The following is a 21,031-nucleotide window of genomic DNA, read 5'->3' on the forward strand; positions in this document are numbered from 1 at the left end:
GAATCTTGACTTCTTTATTCTATTCCTTAAAATTCAGTGTTTACTTAGGGATATAGGAATGGGTAACTTAAAACAGAGAGTAGATTTTCCATTAGCTGAAACTTGATATAGAAGTTTCTCAAAGTTTTTCTACCACAAGTGAACATTTAATTTTGTTATTACATGCTTAGTGTTTATATGCTATCTTAAGTTATGTCATTCTACTACAAAGTAGAGTAGCAATTTGAGATCACCTAGTTAATCTGACCAATGTTGGGTCAAAGTTATACTCTGAATAATGATCGTATTGAGCAGCTCCCCAAATTTCTGTGGCATCCTTAGCTATTTATGAGAACAAACATAAAATAATCCATGATTTTGTATGAGCACCCCTACCATAATATATATGTGTGTGTGTGTGTGTATATAAATAAACATATATATATATATATTTAAATGAGGATCTTGATTCCATTGTTCAATTTCTTTTAAACATTATGAACAATGTGTAGGTCACAAATGGAAAATGCTAATTTATATAATCACACTTTGTATGTTTGTTTCATTTGTTTTAACAAATGCAATGTTTCTGGTTATTCAGAAACTTGATTTCATTTAATTGAGCTATTTCCTAGTCTTAAATCTACTCTCAAGGGACAGAAGGACAAAATTTTAAGATAATCTTAAATGAGTAAATCCTGAAGTATTTGGGAAAATAGCCATGCTATTGTATTTGGTATTCCAAGTTAACTACCTTATAGTGAGGCATCCTCTTGGATGTATAGAAGATATTTAATAATTGGTTGGTTGGTCAATTTTATTGACCACTTCATAATGAAACCTGAGAAAAATGTAGCCTGATTTGTTCTTTAAAACTCTTTGTGACGTAAGATAATATATTTCTCAGCCCTACCTAAAGAAACAATACCTAGAGGATTCATTCAAGAGATATGTTCATCTATGGCAATCTGGCTAAGTTCCTCAATCACAGCTACCCTGGAACCACTGACTCCCTAAGATAGTATTTCTGTTTTTAGGTTTTCCCCCAGGAAAACGCAAGTGTCTTTATGAATCGTTTTTCCTCATGATTTGGCAAGCTTATATTCTTCATATCTATAGATATGCTTATATTTTTCATATCTAATTTCATAAAAATTATGGCAAACACATTTTGGGGTAGAAAGTGAAGAAATATTTGTAAGCTGAAGATTTGAGGTAATTTCTTAAAGTTACGTTTTTGGGGGAGGTTCAGATGGGGTCACCATAGCATCTGCATCATGGAACATAGGGAAACCTGTGTGGTGGGGTGAGAAGCTTCCTTGGTGTCAGAGAAATCAGGCTTCACTGATTCTGACATTTTATAGGTGGTTCTGTTTTAATTCTGAGTAGTTGTTCCCTTGAATGGATATATTATATTCACTTGTTGGTGGACATTTGGGCTGTTGCCAGTTTTGTTGTTGTTGTTATTTGGAATGAAGCTGCCATGTTCTGAACATTTGTGCGCAAGTCTCTGGGTCATATGTTAAATATCTAGGAGTAGGAGAGCTTGAATTACAGAGGTGTATGCACAACTTTTTGAAAAACTGCCATGTGGTTTCCCAAATCAGGTATCATTTTGTATTCCTACCAGGAGTGTGTAAGACCTGCAGTTGTTCCACATTGTCAACACTTTATATCTTGTCAGTTTTCTTTTTTAATTTTAGCCTTTCTAATATGTGCTATTTCATAGGAGTTATTTGCATTTTCCTGATGGTTAATCAAGTTGGATGTCTTTCCATGTGCTTTTAGACTTTCATATAGATTTGTGTGTACGTGAAGAGTCTGATCAAATATTTCACCAATCTTTATTGAGTTGTCTTCTTACTAAGTTGTAAGAATTCTTTATATATTCCAGATACATGTTCTCTTTCAGTATATGTGTAGAAAATACTTTCTCACATTTTGTGACTTTTTTTTTTCATTTCTTAATTGTGTCTTCCAAAGAGCAAATGAAGAATAATTTCAATGAAGTTTCCTTTTTATTTTATTTACATTATTTTATTGTGCTTTTTTGTCCTAAGAAATCTTTGGCCTACCCTCCCCTATGCCAGAGGTTTTCTCATATGTGTATTCTAGAAGTTTTGAAATTTTAGCATTTACTTTTAGATATTATGATTTATTTAATTTCTAAATATGGTAAGTGGTAAAGGTTAGTGATTTTTTTTTTCCCCCACACATATATCCAGTTGTTCCAGGGCCATTTGTTGAAAAGACACTCTTTTCTCCCATTGAATTACCTTGGCAACTTTCTTAGAGATCAGTTAATTACATATATGTGGATTCTTTTTCTGTTCCATTACTATAGCTTTATAGTAAACTAAATTACGTAGTATAAGCTTTATTTTTTTAAATTGCTTTGATTATTCTGTTATTTACATTTCAGTATAATATTCAGAATCAGCTTGTCAATTTCTACAAAATTGGGATTGCTTGCATCTGTGGATCAATTTGTGAAGAACTGCCATCTTAACAATATTGAGTCTTATAATCCATGAACTAGTGACATTTCTGTCCACTTCTTTCTGTATTCTGTAACGTTCCTCAGTAATAGTTTATAATTTCCAGGGAAGAGATCTTGCTCACGTTTTGCGAATTTTATTCCCATGTATTTTATGGGCTTTGGTTCTACTGTAAATGGAAAATCTTAAATTTTATTTTCCAGATTTTTGCTGCTAGTTTTAAAAATATAATTGATTTTTTAAAAGTAACTTTATACCCTGTCACTGCTGGATTTGTTATTTCTAGGATTTGCTTTGTAGATTCCTTAGGATTCTCTATGTAAAAAGTCAGATCATCAATAAAAAGAGACAGTATTGCTTTCCTCCTTTCTGATACTTATGCCTTTTATTTCATTTATTTTCCTTCATTGCAATGACTAGGACATTCAGTCCAATACTGAATAGGAGTAGTGAGAGCAGACATCCCTACCTTGTTTCTAATTTTAGAAGGAAATCATGCAGTTTTCTCCATCATAGAATCATTTTGTCTGTTCTAGAACTTCATCTAAATGGCATACAGTATGTGCTCTTTTTTGTATAAGGCTTCTTCCTCTCAGTGTGTTTTTGAGATTTATTCATGTGGTTGCATGCCTAAGTAATTTCCTTCCTAGCAAGTGTTGATTTTTTTAAAAGCAACTTCTCAAAGCATAATTTACGTATTACAGACTATAGCCAAATATGATCAAATACGATAACTGTAAGATTTTTGTAAGTGTCCTTTATCAGATTGAGGAAATTCCTTCTATTCATTGTTTATTAATAGTGTTGAATTTTTTGTCAATATTTTTTTCCACATCTATTGAAATAATCAAGTGTTTTTTTCTCCTTTCTGTCAATGTGGTGAATTACATTGTTTTTTAATGTGAAACTAATCTTACATTCTTGGAACATATTCTACTTGGTCACACTGTAGTATATATTTTTCATATATTTCTTGATTTGGTTCACTATTATTTTCTTAAGGATTTTTGCATCTTTGTTCCTGTTGAATATTTGCCTGTAGTTTATTTTGTTGTAATGGCTTTGTCAGGTTTTGGTATCAGGATAACACTGGCTTCATAAAATTGGTTGTGAAGTGTTCCCTCCAACATAATGTTCTTTCTTCTTTGAATGTTTGAGAGAATTCAACAGTAAAAGCATTTGAACCTGAATTTATCTTGGTGGGGACATTTGTTCAATTTCGTTAAGTTGCATTTTTCAATAAATTTTTCCTTTGTTTAAGTGGTCAAAGTTTTTGCCACAGAGTTATTCGTTTTATTCTCATCTCTGCCTTTTATGCTTGCAATGTTTATTCTGTTAACTTTCAATGTAATTATTGATATGTTGAATTTAGGTTACCATTTTATTAGTTTTGTATTTGTCTACTATGTTTCTTATTCCTATTTCCCTTTTCTTACCTTTTAGAATTCCATTTTAATTCATCTGTTGACTTTTTATCTATTCTTCTCTGCTTGTTCTTTAGTGATTGCTCTAGGGATTAATCCTGTTAGACTCAAATTGCACATTTGGTCGCACCTGCTGTGGGTGGCAGCTTTGATCCCAATTCAGACACTGCTTTGAGTCTGCCCCATGTGTGTGGTACAAACCGTAGCAGAGTTCACATACAGAATTTGGGATTTTCCTTTGCTTACTCTCTCCTTCCAGTGTGTTTGTACACTCTCTGGTGGCCCTAATTGTCACTGACTCCTTTGCCTATATCCTTCATTCAGAAAGATGGCAAATTTTTCTGTTGAGTACCAACTGGTATCATCTCTGTGTCTGCAGCTGCTCTTGAGTCAAAAGGTGCAAGAAACGTTAAAGTGACTCCATTCAGATCTGAGTTCTTTTCCCAAGGTTTCAACTCCGCTGCAAAATTAAATAACTTTGTTTCAGACTCTCAGATAATTGGTCTCCCCTCCCTGCCAAGGGTTTCTATTTGTTTTTGCTAGAAGCTATTGCTAGGAAATTAATCCTTTATTACAGAAGTAGGAATTAGGCATTGATTTTTTAAATGTTTCTGAAGGTACTAGTCTCTCACTCTAAAAGAGTTTCAAGAATGTGATATTTAAATGTGGCTCTTTTTTTTTTTTTTTTTTTTTTTTTGTAAAACACTCTGGGCTTACTTACCTATACCTGGTGGAGGCAAATATTATGGCAAATGAGGTGTTTGTCTAACACAGCTGTCCCTCTAGTATTGGTTGATGCACAAGTAATTTTTTTGAAGACATTTTATAAATAGTTGATGATGAAAATAAATCAAAAATATGTTGTTTCCTATTTTTTCTCAATAGTTTTAGGTCAGCCTCTTTTTACTTGAAATTATATTTAGAAATTTAAAAGAACAGTAAAACCCCACTTATCCAGTAGATACACATTAAGAAATAGTAATCCTTTAGAACACAGTTAAAACCTCTAATCCTAAAAGAACTTTAAGAACAGGGAAAGGGAAATAGGTAACAATAAGGAAAATCACTAGTTTTACATAGTAGAGAAGTTGCTGTACTGTTTTCTCTACTTTTCTCTATGTTGTTCATAATGAAACAAAACAAGACAAAAAAGTAAAAGAAAAAGAAAGCTTTAAAAAGCTAGGAAATTATAGGAAAAAATATATATTATGAAATAATAAATAAAAGAAAGTTGATAAAGCACACCAAATTAATAGACTGGAAGACATCAACAGTGTAATAATTTGCATTGAATCAAAAAGTATTTCAAAAATTCTGTACTTATTAAAAATATATAGAGATTTAGCACTAAAACAAAATATAATGTATAGACTGGGAGGCTAAAGGAAAATGTCATGATTTGCAGTTTTTATGATTTTCCACACCACATCTCCAAAATGATACATTTGCAATCTCATAACAAGCAATAAGAGGGCTCAGAAATAATGGGAACAACATATAAATCAATGTTCCTGTACCTAGAAGTAACCAACTAAAGTATACATATTTGAAAATGACCCCATTTGTAATAGTATCAAAAGTGTTAAGTTACTTACAAAAAATAACAAAACATATGCAAAATCATTATGGTGAAAGTAAAAAAGATATTTTGAGATACATAAAAGAAGTCCTGAGTATATGGAGAAATAAACAGTCCTTATAATTCAGAAGGTCAATGTCAGGATTTCAGTTCTCTCTGAATTGACATATACATTAAAGGCTATCTGAATAAAAATTTCACCAGTAATTGTATAGAATGTTGCAAATTGATTTTTAAATACATGTGGAAGGGTAAAGGGCAAAGAACGATCCGAGATAATTTTGATAGTGAAGTAATTGGGACTTACCCACTCAGATATCATCTGGTTACTAAACTGCTGTTTAACAACATGGTCTTGGTGAAAGAGCAATAATATAATTCAGTGGAAGGGATGAAAGGGTCCGTAAACAACCAACACGGTCATGTGGGAAGCTGATGTGTGGCAGAGGTGGGCATGTAGATCAGTGAGCAAAGTATGGATCCCTTCAGTAATCTAATTCTGAAGGTTGACTGTACTCAATATTTTGTAATAACCAATAAGGGAAAAGAATCTGAAAAAAAAAAGATATATATATGTGTATAACTGAATCACTTTGCTGTACACCTGAAACTAATACAACGTTGTAAATCAACTATAGTTCAATTTAAAAAAGTGAAATAAAAATAAAAGTTGGCTATATGTGAGGATGGAGTTCAAATCGGATGCTTGTTTCCAACGATGAACCAAAAAGCATTTGAGACAAAACAAGGAACACACCCACGCACACATACACCCCCACACACATAATTACCTTTTGGAAGAAAACACAAGGAAATTGCTTTATCACCTCAGGGTAGCATATGATTTCTTAAGTAGAACATTGAATATTAAATGGCAGAAATGCTAAAGTCAAAGATTAATATGTTTGACTATATTAAAAAACAAGACACTGTTTCAACCTAAGTTTTCATCGATAAGAGAGTATAATGGAAAAATTGCAGAACATTCATTGGAATGGGGTACCATAGATCAGGTAAAATGAATATACTTGATTTATACATAACACCACCAATAGATCTATAAAACATAGTATTGAACAAAAAATTCCAGAATGATCTCAACATTTTGATACTGTTTATGTTATTTCTAATATAAACCTTATGTCTCCTCAAGTGTCAAAGATTCACACTGATCATCATCTTCTTGTGGCCATGTAGCCTCAAAATGGGAAGATTTTAAGATTTTTATGGATAAACAACAAGGTCCTACTGTATAGCACAGGGAACTATATTCAGCATTCTGTGACAAACCATAATGGAAAAGAATATGAGAAAGAATACATACATATATATATATATATATATATATAAATATATATAACTGAGTCACTTTGCTGTACAGCAGAACTTAATACAACATTGTAAATCAACTATACTTCAATAAAATTAAAAAAAATATTTTAAAGAGACTTCAGAAAACTGAAGTTTTTATCCAAGGTATTTGAATTTTTCAGCATTGGCAGCCTCTTTGAAAAGTAATCATTCTTTCTAGTTCATATACACTTCACTGTTGTCAAAAATTGGCCTGTGGCCAACCTCTTCGTGACTTTTGGATTTTCCACACTACTTTTCCTAAATTCTGGTACATTGAATCCAGCAGCAAAAAACTCTGAATAAGGTTGATAGGGTAATGAGGTTTCCAAATATGGGAACTCTATTCCAGAGTGTGACAGGCCAACTCATTTCTCTGTCTTCCTTATTCTGCTACCAGTTCTAAAACTGTGTTAGTCATCATGTGTGTATCTTTGTGTGTGTGTGTGTGTGTGTGTGTGTGTGTTTTAACCTATTTGGAACTATATAGAGAATCCTGGGTTTAATCTCCTTAAGTCAATGAATAGGAATTGAAGATTGCTCCCATACTGCTTTTTCAAGCAGTCATTTTGTCTGTGTCTTTCAATCAGGTGTTTTTAGTCACTGTCTGGAATTTTGAACTGTACATGATCCCACTGGCATTATCGCTCCTTTTTGTCTACAATTACATCGGACCTACATTGGGGAAGGTTGGCAGCATCCAGGACAGCCAGGTGAGCAAAGATTCCAATAATTCTGACATTTGACTAAAGAAAAAATGTGTTAGCAGTAAACCGCCACCACCAAATCATGACCTGAGTCCCCTGCATTTGAGGAGCAACACTGCACATGTATTCATGTTACAGGGAAGATATTTATCATGTGTAATCTGGAGTCTTCTTCCTAGAGCATCTCGTGTTCCTGAGTCTTGGCCTGCCTTCTTAGCCTGAGTGAGCCATCTGGTTCTTGGTCAGCATTTCCATGCGGGCAGCACATGTCTGCGTGCCCATCTGGTTCTCCATAAGGTTCCTGGGAATGAGATTCTCAATCACTAGAGAAAAGCCTTTGGTGGCTCCTTGAGCCCCTTCAGGGCACACACAACTGGGAGGCTGCCTCAGGCCTCTCCATATAATTATCCTGTGCAATATTCTCCTCTAGGCTGAAGCCTCAGGGGATGCTCTGAGGCTTGCCAACTCCCAGGGAAAGCAGAGAGTGCGTGGGCATGGGCCCCTCTGTTCTTGAGTGCCCAAGTTTTTCTTGCAATTCTCAAACTCGCTGTGGTGTTAAAGGAAGCACAGGCAAGGCCTCTTCTCAAAGACATCGCCCAGCATTTACTTTTCTTAATTTTTCTCCAGCTCTCCCTCCCCTACCCCTCTTATCCCAGCCCATAGAATCTTTTTCTGCTCTGGGTTAGAAGGAACTTGTATTTAAAGACTTGCTTTATGATATAATCTTGGCATTCCAGATTCAAGAACCAAGTTTTTAAAACAAAAATCAAAGGTCTTGAGACTTGATAACATCCTTTAGAAAAATCACCGGCACATTAGGTTTTCTAAGACTCAAAAGCTGACCATCTTCACCTATTTTTCCTTATAAATGTTCTGATTATTTTAAGAAGTCATCTCTGAAATAATGGATATTTAAGGAATGTTTCTGGTTTCATTTGGGATGGGGGAAATGAGTGTTATGGCCGGGAGTAAAACCTCAGACAAATTCCAAATTCTGTTCTGTTTGGTTTTTGATTGTGTAGTGCAATAAGCATGTGCATATATCAATAAATGAGGGGCCTGAAGATGCTAGAACCAAGTAACAAATAAATAGCTTTAAAGTACAGGTTTATGTAAGGACTAAGTTTCACAGAGGTACAGATGAGGGAAATTTTTACAGAGAAGCATCTGTTGTAAAAGTGCTGTCAACTAACATTTTTACAGTTTTAATCAGATTTTATTTTCCCAGGTATATATATGTATACGTTTATAGCGTGTGTATATATATGTGTATATGTACATGTGTATTTGTAGGCAGGTATATATATGTATATATGTGTGTGTATGTAAACATGGGTACATAAGTGTACTTGTGTGTGTATGCATATAAATGTGTATGTGCGTGTATGAAACCTTTTAAATTTACTAAACATTTTCTAATTTATTACCTAATTTAATCTTGGTAACATAACCATGAAGAGTCAAGAACTACTGTTTTCATTTCATGCTTCATAAAGCTAATGTTCACAGTGGCAAAGTGATTTGCTCAAAGTCACACAGCAAAACAGTGCTGGAACAATGTCTCCAGCTGAAGACTTTGTCTCAAGATGAAGACTTCTGACTCCTAATTACATTAGAGTTTTTTCCTCCAATAACATGTTTCATTGTATTCATTTTTATCCATGTGCTTTTATGAAACATGCTTGTTGCCATCATTAAATACGTTAGTTCTCCAGCATCAGTAAGTATCCCACAGACTGCTAGGTGGAGCTCCTAGGAATTCTGGGAGGTAATACAGTACCAGCCCTGAAGAAATTGCTCAGTAGTTTATGGAGGATAGCAGAGTGCTGTCTGGATACTTCAGAGTTACTCCCTTATACAAGCATTATATTGACCATTCTTTTTTCTATTGGAACAATGGCATCTAATTAGCATGCCTGACCTTTGCAAGGTTAAGCAGAAAGGTAAGTGTTCAAATTGAAAATAGTCCTTGGTTTTCTGATACCCAGCATTCTTTTGAAGCTACCAAATCGTTGGATTGTGTACCAACGTGTGTTAGCTTTTAAATGTAGCAGCGATATGATTCAAGTGTACCTGTTAACTAGCCAAGATCTCTAAATGAATCTGAACAAGCCTCTGTGCAGCACAGCTGGTGCTGGGGCCCCTGAACTAAAGGCAGTCCCCCCTTTAGTCCAGATCTGAGCCTTGAGTTTCCTTCCCTCACCTGCCCCCCACCAACCCTGAAGCCCAAGGAAAACAAGAATGCCATATAGAAACCTGTAGCTTATTCCTGAGATTGATGACATTCAGACTAATGCATCTAATACTGTCTAATGTTTCGGTAATGGACCCAGAGGAAAAGTGCAGTCCTTCTAACAATGAGCCCAGCACAGACGGAGTGTGGTGTTCTTAGCCTTAACACAGCAGCTGCTTCATTTGTCAGACTCAGAACAAAACCGTTTACAGATAGTACAACTCCGCAATGCATTTTAAAAGCTGGCTGCCTTCGAAAGGCACTCCCCTAATAGCTTTATTTATACTTAACAGTTTTATGTAGATTATACATATTGTTTACAACCTTGGCAAGGCATCCCTTAACTTTAAAAGTGTCCTTTATAAAGAAGTTACAGTGTTTTTTTTGTGTGTGTGTGTGTGGTACGCGGGCCTCTCACTGTTGTGGCCTCTCCCGTTGCGGAGCACAGGCTCCAGACGCGCCCGCTCAGCGGCCATGGCTCACGGGCCCAGCCGCTCCGCAGCATGTGGGATCTTCCCGGACCAGGGCACAAACTCATGCCCCCTGCACAGGCAGGCGGACCCCCAACGACTGCGCCACCAGGGAAGCCCTACAGTGTATTTTAAAAAGACTAGTGTTGCCATGATATAGGAAAACTTTAAGCATGAGTATGCATTTCATTCGTAGTCGGTAATTTCGGTTGACGTTTTATTACAAATTATGGATTTTCCTTACAGGAGAGCACGGATACGGATGAGGAGAAGTATGAAGATGACAAGGTGGGTGTGCTCGAGAAAGGACACAAAGGGGGAACATGACTGCTTCCAGTGTTCTAGCCGGTTGAGTCAAACTATATATATATATATTTTTTTTTTTTTTTACTACTATAGGGTGACCAGTATAGCGATATTCTCATAATGTATAAAGGGTATCCCTTTTTTAAGATTCTTAAAATGAGGATGAAAAGGGACGAAATATAAGGAATAACTGAAATGTTATAGAAGCATCCCTCTAGGAGGCCTGTCATTTGAGGCAAAGATTAGCCTTCCCCTTGGTGGATGAAAGGTAGATGAAAGGTAGCCCAGGAAGTCAAAAGTAAATCAAGTGCAATCGCTATTCCTTTAGGCTCATGTCTGCACTCTGCAGGGTGGTCACCCGCTTCAGAACCTGTCACTTGCCCAGCTGTTGCTGGCAACGTTTTCAGCTCTACGTCTGTGTACATCTGTCCTTTCTCTCCTCCTGGGAGATTCTCTCAAATCTGCTACTTTTTGTTGTCATTACGCTTTCAGACAAACCTTCTGGAATAAAATGAAAAAAAAAAAAAAGTGAAATGCCAAATGAGATGCTACTAGCTTCACGGCCGCCCAGTCCCCTAGAACCTATGGGTCTACGGGGCTAAGGTGATAGTGTGTAGAAGGCTGACAGGAGAGGAAAGGGGCGAACGGGGGAGACTTAAGAGTTAAGTATCCAATATAAAATGTCCAGAAAATAGAAACGAATTTAAAAACACTAGCTCCATGACACAGACAGCCTTAAAATTAATTGAGCAAGCCAGATGGTTTTGCCCATTTGAAGGATGCTGGGCAGATTACAAAGTAAATCTTATTTGTTGTGCTAAAATGATCATTAATAGCAAAGTAATAAAGTATATATTTTTTTAAAGGGAATTGACGCTTTTTAGAATGAAGGTCCCAAGATGCAACTTTCTTCTTCTTCTTTTTTTTTTAAATTAATTAATTTTTGGCTGCTTTGGGTCTTAGTTGCTGCACGCGGGCTTTCTCTAGTTGCAGCGAGCAGGGGCTACTCTTTGTTGCAGAGCACGGGCTCTAGGCTGGCGGGCTTCAATAGTTGTGGCTCGTGGGCTCTAGAGCACAGGCTCTGTAGTTGTGGTGCACCGGCTTCATTGCTCCATGGCATGTGGGATCTTCCTGGACCAGGGATTGAACCCGTATCCCCTGCACTGGCAGGCGGATTCTTAACCACTACACCACCAGGGAAGGCCTGCAACTTTCTTCTTGATGAATTGACGTGAGTGGCTTCTGAGTGATGTAACTCCTTGAACATTAAAATAGTCATAGCTAAGCTAATGTGCATGAGGGGGTGTTTAACCAAAGGAAACACAGGTATTAATTAAATTATTTTAAACCTACATTAGGCATAATTATCAATTTTATTAACCAAAGTTTGGAAGTGAAGAAGATTTCTTTCTCTTGGACCAAGTCTGTGTAAACGAGCCACCCCATGGAAGGAGGATGCCATCCACCCTTGAGAGATAATTGTGACCATGGGGCTTTGTCCCATCTGATAAAGGAGACATCTAACAAGAAGGCAATGGATGAAAAAGTGGTGTCGATGAACTGTCAGGCAACAGATTGAGCCATGAAAGTCTAGACCAGTGTTTTTCACCATCTAACCTTCCATTGTGGTCCTTCAAGGGCTGTCTGGGGGCCTGGGGGTGTGGAGGTAGAGCCATTTGGGCTGTGCATCAAGCTTTTCTGGGCAAGGATAACTGAGTTGGAACTACAACATCTACATGCATGAGCCTGGGAGCTCTTGCGTTCATCCAAGCACAGCCCTCCACACAACAGTTGTGGCAGCCCATCCCACACTGAGGACGTTGGCTCTGGGGTTCTTCATGTCTCCTCCAGGGCCATTCCATTCTTGAGATACTTTGATTGTAGTATGTTTGTAGGGCCTTTAATAGCCCCACGTGGCCATGTTTGTTTTGCTTCCTCAATTTCATATTTCTGTGGAAACTTCTAGAGGAATAAGTCTGAAATGAAATGTTGACTTCTGTTTGTGCCTCTTCTGCTGAACACACGCCTTCTGTTGTGAGGGGATTTTGGCAAACTTTGCAGTCTTTTTGCACGTCTCTTCACTCTCACTTCTCTAAGAGATGGGTAAACTAGAGCAGTTTTCAACTTTTAAGACTTCGGGAGCATACATCCACCTATATATTATTACACTTCATCATTTCTTCTCCATGTAGAGCAGCCTCCATGCCTGGGATGGGTCCCTCAAGCACACAGGCCCTGGGCCACTGCCCTCCACAGTGTGCTGACTCCAAGGGCTTCCCCACAGCGCCCTTCTGGCTTCTGTTGTGTGTTCGACATGACAGACGGGCTTCTGGGAACTGTAACACACCCAGTGAGAGATGAACTGTTTACAGATTATAAACACACAGCCGTCTCCTTCCAAACCAGAAGAGGAGAGGAACTCCTTTCTACCCAAACAATCCATCTTGAAAGTGACACTCCTTAATTGCCAGCACCCCTTCCCACCAAATACCATCATGGACGACTGTGGAAGATGAAAGCATGCTGGGGCCCCTTGGCACAGCTTCCTTGGGAGATGGACACATTCCCATATTCTGCCTGTCTCTGATGCACAGGCCAGGACATGGTCTGGGGTCTGTCATCTTTTTATTGTCTGGAACAGGGATGGTTGTAAAATGACATCACTATAGCCTCTTGCTTCTTCTCATTGTTGAAAGTCCATGGAAAATGACCTGCATTTTTAGAAACCAAATTAGGCTCCACAGTTTTGCCTTCCTTTCTTTTTGTGGACTTTCAGTTACAATGTAGAACTTTCAGGTCACTAGTTTTTTGGCTTTTAGGAAACTAAATGTACAAACTAAACTTTGAGGAGAGGAGATTTTTCTTTCTTACACCTGATGGTTCCACACAAGAAATTGCTTGTTACAAGTAGAGTTTGCTGGGGACCCCAGAACAAACAGATAACGGCTAAGTTCAGCCAACAGCAATCAGCTGACATTTCCTATTTGTATTAGATTCCATATGTGGAATTCTTCTATGTGGACCTTATTTGTACAGATGGATTACAATGAAAATTGCGTTAATTTTCTACACAGTAAAGGTCAGTAATTGAAGCGTGAACCAAGAAACCATTGTGTAAAATGCTGTATCTCATATTTAGGAAAGGTCATGCAGGGCAATAATATCTTGTTTTCATTGCAGAAGGTATAAATACTTGCATTAGAGTTTCTTTTCTTTTTTCCAGCCCAACAATCACTTAGGTAGAATATTTCAGCATTTACTAGTAACATCAGGAAGAAAGAATCATAAGGGCATGTAATAAAAAAAAAAACCCTGCCTATTGCTATCATAAAGAGACTGCATTGTGATGCCTGCATTGTGGGTTGGTTTGTTTTTAACTCAGCTGTCAGAAATAGGACTTGAATCATCTGTTCTTTTAAGATTATCAATGAGTTCACAATTGCTTTACAGTGTTTGGGGGGTGGGGATCATCCTTTCATGTCAGTTATGGGTGAAAAACAGATATGGATGTTTTCCTTTAAGAAAATAAGAAATATCTGATACATTTTTGTTGATTGATGGTGGAACGTGGTGGAACATTTTATAATGAAAGGATGCAAATGAATATTATATCTCTATTCTCTTTTCACAAATTAGGATGATATTATTAAAATTTAAGTATATTTTAAACCATCAATCTTAGTTGTAAAAATGATTTTCATCCTACAAATAGATTAGTTCACTGATCATTACCCAGGCAGAGCCTTCTTAGAGAGAGAAGGATGTGGCGTATATATCAATATTTATTATGTATCAATATTTAGGAGTTCTTGTTGTAAATTAACCTCATAGTCCTTTGGTTGAGTTGTTCAGGGCCAGCATAGCTCATGCCCTGTGTTTTCTTGTTCCAGAAAGAGAAGATGATCTATAGTATCTCAACCAGGAAAGACTCGTTCTTGGAGGAAGTCTTCTTACAATTTAGTAGTGAGAGTAGTTTTGTTTATGATTCCTTTGTGCCTTCTTAAGAATGTCAGAAACAAAGCAAATTAGTTTGATCAGTGATTTTTTTTTTGTAACTGTTGACTAAGCCATGGTACTTTAAGATGGTGTAATATTTTTAAGAAAATGAAAAGTCAGGTAATATCTTTGAAAGGTTAACAATAGTTGAATACACACACATATTTTCAAGGCATATACAGTCTATATACAGGGCATGTTGTAGAGGACCTACTTATGGATAATTTTCAGGGGAATAAAGTAAATGGTTGTTCCGATGTAACTCCTTTTAATTTGAATTAATATTATATTCAGTGATGAAGTGATTTTAATTGCTAACATTTCAACTGTACCATCTTACTTCCAAGACTTTAATATTAAAATGGATTCCAGCCAATTCTTAATTATCAGTTTATGCATGTTTTGCATGAAAAGGGATCGGCTTCCCTATTTCCTGCCGTCTTTTCTCTGAACCATTGATTTGCTCACATCCCTTTTAAAAACTCAAACTTCCATTCTTAAAAACGTTTGGCTTCATTACCTTCAGAAATAATCCAGAAATGTTATTAATCTGACATTTGAAGCATTATTCTGCTACCAGGTTCACTAATAGCCCCAGTACTTATGGATTTTCTTTGTGATTTGGTAGGATTATACTTGGTAGGTTACTCCCAAATATTGTGAAATATGGTGTGCCAGACTATAAATTAGATGGATTAGCCATCCTTTTATTAGCTAATGTGCACTAACTGGTGCTCTGACGTTATAGACTATACTACATCTGGATATTTATCTTGCCGTGGTCTAAAATTTTTACATTATGCTAATATAGAATACATTGGACATTGTATCTCAATTATCCACAAGTCATTATTTTTCTGAGGATAGTAACCATTCCTACAAGAGGAATTTCCTATTGAAATCCACTCTGTTTCAGTGTGGTTTGCCTTAAGTCCCAATTATCCACAGAGTTTGCAAGGTAATTGATAGGTAATTTGCAAAATAATTGATAGAAAGGTGGGGACATCACTTTTTCCTCAAGGGAATATAGTAATTTAAAGTAAGTAATAAATGACACAAAAATAATAATTTAAAATGAGACCATTTTGAGTAAGAATTATTTAAATGATTAGATTTATAAGATTATTCTTATTTGTAGAGTGTTTACAATTTGCAGGCTGTTTTTATATGCTTTAGCTCATTCAGTACTCAAAGTAAACCATTAAATTTGATATTATTTTCCCCATATGCTAATGAACTAACCCAGGTGAAGAGAAATATAATAATGCATCAGAGATTTCCCAGCCAGGATAGTAGCGAGACTCAAATCCAGCCCTTCTGATCTAAATCCTGTTTATTTTGGACTATGTTACATTGTTATGAAGGAAACATGTCATTAATTTATTGGTCCATGTTTCCGCATTATTATTGAGAACCTTTATGGAGTGTTTTCTCTGTATCTGTGATTGCTACTTTCATCAGAATTTGTATACTACGTTGGGTGTTAGCAATGCAGTGCCTGGGTGAGTCAGGACTGCTAAAGGTGATGTTTGAGCTGAGTCTTAGGTGATAAATATTTTATCTTCTACCCTCCTCATTCCCCCACCTCAAAGAAAGATAAAGGACATGCACAGCTAAATCAGCAACTGCAGCTAATTGTGTGTTTACCTATGGTAGTGACAGTTATAGAAAACCATTAGCCCTGTTTGCCTTGTAATGGCGTGGCATCTGTCAATTGGCTCAGAGAAACTTTTAAGGAAATCAATCTTCCCAGGGTCTAATTCCAAATATTTTTTTTTTCCAAATTGTTCCCAATTTTTCAAAAGTGTTTCTTCAACATCTTCCTCATGATGATGTTTATTCCTTTTACTTTTTCAGCCCTCTCATTTGATCCCTGATGAGAATCCTGTTGCAGGCCAAAGAAACATGTTGGTAAATACCAGTCAGTGTAGAAGGAAGGGCTCTATGTAATGAACAGATAATTAGAGCAGTTTATAACTACTTAGAAATGATACTGGTTCAAAATACAGTCTGTTTCATATTCATTTCCCAAAGCAAAAATACTACTTGAGAAGGAAGTATTCTCCTGAAAGACTGCAGACTTTTCCCCCCATTTTAATAGCATACCATAAAGGGGTGTGTGTGTGTGTGTGTGTGTGTGTGTGTGTGTGTGTGTGTGTCCGTCCGTCCATGCACACAGGACATAGCTCATGGGAAGAAACCTTAAAGACAGTTCCCAGTGCATTAAGCCAGATTCCCAAAGAACAATTTTTAATCTCGTGTATCAGAAATATTACTTTTTGTTCTTTGTTATGACAGATGCTGAGAGGTTTTTTTTTTTTTCCCTGCTAAATGCCACTCAGTCTATTTCTGATGTTTATAATTCTTCAGGTTTTCAAATTGCAGGCTTTTAATATTCAGTGGGATGAAACAGACCAAACAGATTCCCATTTAAAGTCTAAAGTCGTATTTTTGCGTTATCTTTGCCCTGGGTGGTTGGCATTACTGGGACGATCCTGAGATAGAAATTTTGCATCAATCCCTTGTGGGAATCCTGGGCATCCTGTGACAAATACTACTCAGTTTTTAAGCATGTCCCAAGAATCTTTCCTGACGTGGTCAATTTTCAGGACTAGCTCTTTGGTTTTGCTTAGGTAATTAATAGAGAAATGAGAAATTTTTTTCCTGAACCAGAACATGTGGGAAAGATTTAAAGTAGCATACTGATTATATAATGAATTTTTAGCTGTAAATTCATTTTGATGGTGTTAATTCTCTCCCAGAGGCTCGAAGCTAGTTTATTGCACCTACAGTGCTATGCTCTTTGGAGACATTGGGGAAGCCAACAAAGCCTTGAAGAAGAAAAAATCCACTGCATGACTGATTCATTTATTTATTTATTGGCTTTGTTCTTAAAGAACAACCATGTTACAACACAGGCACATTATTTGTTCTTCAGTCAACTGTCTCTAAAACTTAGCCACTAAAGATTCAGTGTTGTTTTTCTTTTTTTTTTTTTGACATTTTATAAACAAAAGGACAATGAAAAAATGATGATCTTACATACATTTTATATAATAATATGCATTTTTAGGTTACAGATTTGGAGTTTGTCATTATTTTTCATACAAGTATTATTACAGTTACATTATTATTCTTACAGTCATTCTCTGTAGTATATAACAAAGCAAAGGAACCTTTTGAACTTTGAATTCTGGATCTGAAAATTTCCATGCTTTCATCTCTTCTGTTATACATTATTACCTATTTGCTCATAAAGTAGGCCCTAAATCATGCGAATTTTACTTATGCCTTGGTGTTTTTTTCAAGTAATGAGAAGTAAAATCCATTCTTTCTGAAATGAAAGAATCTAAAAAAACGTGTTCAGCCACAATTATCTTGTTCATTGGTTTAATCAAACCAGTGGCCATCACTATTTTTATTACACATTTCCCTCTATAAATTAGAAGCCTTATATGTTAAGGAAAAATATAAGCACATGTGATAACAGTTTCCTTTTTCTGAATGAATCACTGTTACTCTTCCTAGGCAATTTGGTAGCAGCCGCAGATGTAATGCTGTGTTTGCTAAACTGTGTTATCACCACATTCCCTGGTTCAATCTGAAATGTGTAAATAAAGCCAGCATGATGCAGATAGAACTGCCAGATGATCTTTCGTACAACGCAGGGCAACATGAGTAGACTTGTCCTGGAAGATCGTTGCTTTTGAAACTTAAATGAACCCCAGGATTCTTTAAACTAGACAAAAGGTTATTTGTTCTTTTGTCTCTTCGCATTCTTGAAGGGCAAGGACTTATGTTTATGAAGCACCTGGAGTGTACCAAATGATTTGCATATGATACAATATTTAATTCTCCAAATACTCCAGTCAGGGTCAGGATTATGATCTCCCTTTTCCAGATAGCAGAATTGTGACTCAGAACCCAGTAGGAACTTGACATGATCACAAAGCTCGTAGATAACAAGACCCATGTTGAACTCACTTCCCTCTGACTCCGTAGCCTGTGATTAATAAAATATGCAGGCCTGTGGAGTTGGTACATCTTAAGTTTTTTTTGTTTTTTGTTTTTTTCCCCCTAACTTTGCATCTGTTGTAAACCCTGGCTACTCCAGCTGCTAGGTAAGAATGAATGCATTTTGTTATAATGTAAATTATGGTATGTATTTTATGCAAATTATACATAAAGTTTGCTAAAATGTTTAGCAAGAAAAGTTAAAAAATAAGAATGGAAAGAAATGTTTTTCCCCAAATATTTTCAAAAAGTGTAATTTAACATACATTCTCATGAAAACTGGGCAAATAATACTGGAAATGAACAGTAGATAGAAATATGTAACTGAATGAAATGTCTACAAATCATGTATTATATAGTGAGTCTAGAGAACAAAGATCCATAGACACTAAAGAAGCAAATGACAAAAAGAACAAGTGTGAGCTGAATGTGTACCTTGTGAAATGTCCACTAGGAAATGTCCACTCTTCCTTTGGGCTTAATAGTCCTGGACTGGAATTCTCTGCCACATATATGTGAACATAGACAAATGTGGACATAGACACATCACTTAACCTCTTTGTACCTTGGTTTCCTATTAATGGAAATGCTAATATCAAAGACATATAACATGTCCATTGGTACACTGGCAGATATAATTAAAGACCCATGAAATCAATAGTACATGTTTTAAAAGATAAAGTTTGCAGTGTAGAGAGTGAAAAGAACATTTGCTACTAGAATGATGAAAAGAGTAGAGGTGTGATGCAAATTGAAAGAACAAGACTGTAGTTGGCGTGGACTGGCATCCCTAGGAAAGATTTCACGAAGGCCAGGAGTATAAGTTGGACCTTTAGGTCATTCTGCTGGAGTTGGGAGCCTGGAATCTGACTTCTTACTTCTTACTGTTTGATAATGCTTTTTCGGTGAGTAAATAATAATAATAAAGAGTACATGTTTAATGAATAATCAAGTACTGACAATCCATTTCTCAAGATAATTGTTGACAGACTAACTGATGAATGTCTGTTCACATTTACTGTCTACCACTGGGACCATGATCACATCACTGAAACATGTAAACTTAAGTTACAAACCTGCTGAAGAGCCTTCAGCTGTCAATAGTTACTTTTAGAAGACTATTTCTGGAAACATGATGTTAATTTACACAGCCCGAAAGATGTGTTTACAAATCTCTCTGTGCAGCATGACTTTTCTTTTAGATCAAATGACTGTTCTTCCACATTTATCTCATCTTCCATTCCAAGGTTTAATTATGCATGTATGAAAAAGGGCAAGGAAGGTATTAATGTGTTGACTTCAATTGCATCAATATATTAAAAACCTTGTGAAGAGTCAAATGATACCAGTCTTATTAGCATGCCGTCAAATGATTCAAACAGAATATCAAATAAGTTAATTCTGAAATTGTTGTACTCATACAATGCCTCAATCAACGAGGCATGATTATTGCTAATTGAAAACTTTTCCAATACGCCACCATGATGACTTGAAATTATGATTTTTTTTCATCCACTATATGGAATCAAAATAAAGTTTTTGCAAGTTAATTTTACAAACAATGAAATCTCTGACAGCAGGAATGCTATTGTAAATTTAGTTTAAACATTTAGCATTGAGGGTTATTTAATTTTGTAGTGATAATGTGAATGCAGATTTCGATGAAGCACAGCATCATGGCTAATAAGATATTCATATAAATTGAAGGGATCTTTGAAGCAGAAATGTACAATTGATAGATCATGGTGCCCTGACTATCCATGATCGCATACAGACAAGTGATAATGCACCACCAATTGAATTAGAAGCTGTAGTGCCCACATTTATAAATATTTTATGTATACAGAGTTGGGATAGCAACAGCAGTTTTCATGGCAGAGATATGTTCAGATATAAAAATATACTTTCAGCATGGCACTGTGCACTTTGTTTTTGCTGCCAGTCGTCCATCCATCAATCTGATTTTAAGAATGTTTGAAACCTTTGAAGAACTCTCAGTCAACTTAAACATTCCCCAAAGCTATTGAACTCTTGTGAAAAAAAGAAATCTTTTAAATGTTTGTTGCATTTTGGTCGTATCAGTTGGAATTTTTTTTTTTTTTTTTTTTTGCGGTACGCAGGCCTCTCACTGCCGTGGCCTCTCCCACTGTGGAGCACAGGATCCGGACGCGCAGGCCCAGCGGCCAAGGCCCACAGGCCCAGCCGCTCCGCGGCCTGTGGGATCCTCCCGGACCGGGGCACGAACCCGCGTCCCCTGCATCGGCAGGCGGACTCTCAACCACTGCGCCACCAGGGAAGCCCAGTTGGAATATTTTTAATCAAAATTTTTGATGACTGAAAATGCTAAGTAACTTCATCTTTGGAAGCCTTTAGTAAATGGAAGTGAATTTTACAAGAACTGGCATAAAAGATATTTAATTTTTTTTCTTTACAAAAGAAAGGGATATTCAGCACAAAGCAAACTGTGAGGTCAAA

At 36.4% G+C, this 21,031-nt stretch overlaps 1 protein-coding gene across 9 annotated transcripts in view; it reads left to right on the forward strand.

Annotated features, from left to right (window-relative positions):
- MCTP2 (multiple C2 and transmembrane domain containing 2) overlaps window positions 1-21,031 on the forward strand; it is a 247,867-nt gene that overhangs the window by 202,487 nt on the left and 24,349 nt on the right. For all 9 annotated transcript variants that reach the window (XM_029236801.1, XM_029236802.1, XM_029236800.1 and 6 more), the window contains 2 exons: window positions 7,421-7,543; window positions 10,487-10,528. In XM_029236801.1, the coding sequence (XP_029092634.1) occupies window positions 7,421-7,543; window positions 10,487-10,528 (165 nt within the window). The remainder of the gene's footprint in view (window positions 1-7,420; window positions 7,544-10,486; window positions 10,529-21,031) is intronic.

This window comes from Monodon monoceros, unplaced genomic scaffold, assembly GCF_005190385.1.
Source record: "Monodon monoceros isolate NGI ecotype Baffin Bay Population unplaced genomic scaffold, NGI_Narwhal_1 Super_Scaffold_21, whole genome shotgun sequence".
Classification (NCBI taxonomy): domain Eukaryota; kingdom Metazoa; phylum Chordata; class Mammalia; order Artiodactyla; family Monodontidae; genus Monodon; species Monodon monoceros.